This window comes from Nansenia antarctica (genome assembly GCF_963989245.1).
Source record: "Nansenia antarctica genome assembly, chromosome: 18".
Lineage (NCBI taxonomy): Eukaryota > Metazoa > Chordata > Actinopteri > Argentiniformes > Microstomatidae > Nansenia > Nansenia antarctica.
The window spans coordinates 5,020,024-5,025,023 of record NC_137691.1 but is presented as its reverse complement, the minus strand read 5'-3'; the positions used below and the strand labels follow the sequence as shown (position 1 = coordinate 5,025,023).

At 43.7% G+C, this 5,000-nt stretch overlaps 1 protein-coding gene across 1 annotated transcript in view; it reads left to right on the top strand.

The window, feature by feature from the left end:
- The window catches only part of LOC308173499 (inositol 1,4,5-trisphosphate-gated calcium channel ITPR1-like), a 135,592-nt gene extending 131,859 nt beyond the window's left edge, over positions 1–3,733 (top strand). The window contains 2 exon segments of the mRNA XM_080548529.1: positions 11–172; positions 1,497–3,733. Coding sequence (XP_080404655.1) covers positions 11–172; positions 1,497–1,583 — 249 coding nt within the window. The 3' untranslated portion in view covers positions 1,584–3,733.
- Positions 3,734–5,000: the final 1,267 nt, after the last annotated feature.

The window sequence follows — 5,000 nt, the reverse complement described above, 5'->3', positions numbered from 1 at the left end:
CCTCCCCCAGGAGCACAACCTGGACTGGTTTCCACGGATGCGGGCGATGTCGTTGGTGAGCAGCGACGCGGAGGGCGAGCAGAACGAGATCCGTAACCTGCAGGAGAAGCTGGAGTCGGCCATGAGGCTGGTGGCCAACCTGTCAGGACAGCTCACCGAGCTCAAGGAGCAGGTAACAAACCGTCCGTCAATCAGTCAACCAATCAACCAATCAAACTTTATTTAGAGTTCAAAGTTCAGTTTCAAGGTCATGCGTTGAATGCAACTCCCAAGTTCCAAACATAAAAACTGTAGTAGTAGTAGTAGTAGTAGTAGTAGTAGTAGTAGTAGTAGTAGTAGTAGTAGTAGTAACATAATATAGTAATATAATATAGTAAATAAACCATAATAGAATAAAACAAGAGGTAGGAGATAAGGAAAGATGTGACATAAAACCAGGAATATAACGAAGAACAAAAAAAAAAAAAAAAAAAGACACTAGGCCAGGCTAAAAAGGTGTGTTTTTTAAGCCTTCTTTTAAAGATATCCACACTCTCTGCCACCCTCAAGTCCTCCGGCAAGCCGTTCCATAGTCTAGAGCCATAGTGGCTCATGACAAACGAACTTCTTTAGTAGATCTTCTTCTAGAAGTACGTTGTTTTCAATCTTGCTCCTCAAAGCGCTCTAAGCATGCGAGTCTGCAGAGGAGAGAGAGACCGAGAGAGAGAGAGAAAGACAGAGAGGATGTCATGTTGTGGGCGGTGGTAGCCGAGAGGTTAGAGAGGCCGGCTAGCAATCGGAAGGTCGCTGGCTCGATCCCCGCCTCAGGAGGGAGCTGCATGTGCCCCTTGAGCAAGGCACTTAACCCCTAATTGCTCCAAAGGCGCCGACTATGGCTGACCCTGTGCCTAGAGCCAAAAAATACCACATTCCAACAAATGATTGACAAGTTGATTGCACGGCAAATAAAACGTATTATTATTATTATTATTATTATGTGAGAATGTGTTGAATGCGTAACATGAAAGAAACATCTGGGTTTGCGGTATATGTGTGTGTGTGTGTGTGTGTGTGTGTGTGTGTGTGTGTGTGTGTGTGTGTGTGTGTGTGCGCGCGCGATAGTGTTGATAGCCCATGTCAAATCATGCTATATAAAGTGACTTGTGGGTATGTTTTGAAAGCGGAATGCAGCGGGAGAGGGGTGTGAGAGCTTGAGGGTGACACACACACACACACACACACACACACATATTTTAAATGCTTTATTTAAGTGCTTTAACTACAAACACTATCAGTGCAATGAGTTCATTGGGAGTCATTCATTTTACGTTTGTGACTGTACAGCAACCATCGTACACATACAATATTAACAGATTATATTTCAAATGTGGGTTAACAGATACAATAGCTTTACTGTAAAACGATATACAACTATACATACACACGCACACACACACACACTCACATGCAGCCTCTGGGTGTCCTGTCTCCCCCCCGTCCCCGTCCCCGTCCCCTAGATGACTGAGCAGAGGAAGCAGAAGCAGAGGATAGGCCTCCTGGGTCACCCCCCCCACATGAACGTCAACGCCCAGCAGCCTGCATGAGGACAGGACGGGGGGGGGGCGGGGTTGGGGGGCGCCGCCACCGCCGCCAAGTACAGCTCTCATGGAGGAAGGAGGCTGACCTCACCTGACCTGACAGCGCTGGCCTGACCTGAGCACTCCTCACAGTCGACGTGGCGTTACAAGTACCAGAGGATGCCATGAAGTGTGTGTGTGTGCAGAGTGACCGAGTCGGTCTTGAGTACGTACTGTATGTAAGTAAGGGGTTAATGTCTCCACTGTAGGTTTCAAAGGGCACTTTGACGTGGTCAGTGTTTATTGAGCGAGTGTACTACCGTACTTCAGGTACAGGAGATGATGAGGTGAATGTAGTGGACGTTGTTGTGTTGCCTGAGTGTGTTCGTTTCTGTGTGTGTACTAGTAATGCAGTGAGTGAGTGTGTGTGTGTGTGGCTGTGGCTGTTTATGGAGTGTGTGCAAAGAAGAAGTGCCCTTGAGAATGACATGAGAAGGAAGTAGCCTGTCCGTGTAAGTTGAGGTACACACACACACACACACACACACACACACAAGTACTGAGGGGGAAATGAAGAGAAAATGCCTTAGGGAATGTGTCTGCCCTTGATTTGCCCTCGATGCCTTCTTCATCTTACTCACCGCTTTGAACGAGTGTTCAGAGTTGTGCCGTTGTAAAGACAGGACAGGGTTCTCCTTCAGTGGCCTTTGTATTGGGAGAACCCGAGGCGTCGGTTGGTGTCGCCGCCACCACCAGCGAACTCTTTGAGAGACTCGGGTCGTTTGTAGTCACGGTCGAAGGACGGTTGGTTTCCTCTTGTTTCGGACGTTTAAAATACAAAATAAAACGGTTGGGGGGGGAAAACAGTATTTAATGTCTTATTTTTGTACGAGGTGCAATATGAATACTCGGCGATATGCAATCACAACGATGTTTAATCTGTAAATAATGTCCAGAGAGAGAGGGAGACGGTATGGGTTTGAGAGTGGTTTGTTGTTTGTTATTGTTCTATTGTATCAAACTCAAATGTATGGAAATAGGAGACAAATTATGTTCACCTTCATGGCTTATTCATAAAGAGTGTTCATTCGATTTTTTTTAAAGATTTTCAGACCAATGATGTCCCCCCAAATGAAACAATATATTTTGTCAAGAGACGACTTATCCCAAAGGTCCACAATGATAGTGTGGGTATTGCTCCAGTTGGCAGTAAAGTTGGTTCCAAACCGTCATATCAGTCTTTGTGCATATATACATACTGTACACTTTATTATACATGTACTGTATATTTTCTTATATTCAGATGTGAAGGATCTGATTATTCCAGGAAGCTTCTACGAAGGTTACCTGTTTGGAATGTTCTTCTGTCACACATTCCAATACAGAAAGGCACAGAGGTGTGTGACGCCTTTCGTTAGATGACGTTTACGTGCCTGTTTGAATTCTGTGTTAGCGTTCCGTGTTAGCGTTCTCTTCAGTTAGTTAGCATTGTTAGCATTCTCTTCAGTTAGTTAGCATTTTTAGCGTTCTCTTCAGTTAGTTAGCATTGTTAGCATTCTCTTCAGTTAGCATTGTTAACATTCTCTTCAGTTGTCTCTGGAGCACTGACATGTACATGATGTGTGAGTGGTAAAGTGTGCACACAGACTACACCCATCATTTACAAAGTCGGTTGGTCCACATTGAGGTTATCATGAGGAAAGCAGTACTCTCATGATTGTTGGTAAAAGAAAAAGAAATTGGTAATGTAGTATTTGTCAGACATTTGGGAGCTGAAAGCCTAAAGTAAGACAATTACATTTTCATGTTGTGATATGTTGGCACTGAATAATATAAGGTTAATCTAAATTATAAGGTAAATCTTTTTCTTTTTTGTTTTCATTTCTGCTATCTTAATCCTCCAGCACTGATGTTATTATCGCGTGTAGCACATTTAACTAATGTTTCCTTTGAGTCACGTTTCTGTAAAGGACCCTCCGTGAAGAGGGTTTGTCATGGTGTGATTGCAGTGTTCATGTCAAGAAACCTCCACAGAGTACTAATGTAAATGCTTTGGAGTGCTGTTTGACCAAACTCTCATGTACTGTAAGACTATGACAATACGATGGTATGATATCTTTTTTTGTGTCAAATGTACATTCCATTCTTTACAGTCTATTTAATAAAGATGTGTGAGAAATCCACCGAGAGATGCTGCGCTTTGTCACATTACCTTTATATCTGTAGTGGACAGATCTGATTTATGTGTGGGGTTACAGGAGCATCATAGGGGACACATACAGTGATCTCCATAAGTATTGGTGGGGGGGGTAGTGGTGGTCTAGTGGATAGTGAGTTGGACTTGTGATCGGAAGGTTGTGAGTTCAAATCCCGCCTGAAACCACACCACTACTAGTGTGCCCTTGAGTAAGGCACTTAGCCCTCAGTTACTCCAGGGGGAATGTCCCTGTAATTCGTAATTGTAAATCGCTTTGGATTAAAAGCGTCTGCTAAATGGCAAAATTAATTAATTAATTAAGTATTGAAAAGAGGAAGCATGTTCTCTTCTTTTAGCTCTTTACTCCAACAGTTTGGATTTTAAATTAAACAATAATAAAACATAAAAACAACCCTTTTTATACACAGTCCCAGTATTGGAAAATTGTCTTGACAGTCGTGCTTCTGGTTAATCAGGTGTGTTCCGTCACATCATATATGCAGGCGTAAGAGAGCTGTCCATGTCTCGTATTGATTCTAGGCTTTCCACTTGCCTTTAGTGTCTGTCAACATGAGGACCAAAGAGAGGTCAATGAAAGTCAAGGAAGGCATTATGAGGCTAAAATATCAGTAAAAAAGCAGAAACATAGCCAAAAACGTAGACCAAACTTACCAAAAATCAACAGTTTGTACAACTATTTTAAAAGAAAAGAAAACAGTTGGTGAGCTCCTCTGTCACAAACCGTCTGGTAGGGCCGTGGAAGATTATCTACAGTGGATTGACCGCAGAATGCCCGCCAACATCGACTCAAACCAGGATACGGATAAGGATGTTGTAATTTGGGGGTGAATTGTCTCTTTAAAGAGTGCCTGTTCTGGATGAAAGGAAAAGCACACAGATGTCACAGAGGAGATGACTTATTACTCAGTTTTTAAGAGGTGAACGAGGCATCGCCAGGCCATCACCAGGGGCCACGCTCCAGATTTATGCCCACCCATTAAATGTGCATCATGTGATGCGTGTAACCGGTTATCCACTTATGACTAGAATAAGAGGCATTCATCCCCATCGCTGCCCACTCCCACCCGGGCTGAATGAAGCGTCTCACACACAGGACGTCGGGGGGAATGCCACCAGATGAAGTGTGAAATCTCGTCTGTGGGGGCTCGCCTTCGCACTAATCAGGAAGTTCCCTGTCAGAATCGGATCAGAAACGCTTTTATTACATCTTACTGTACCAAGTACAC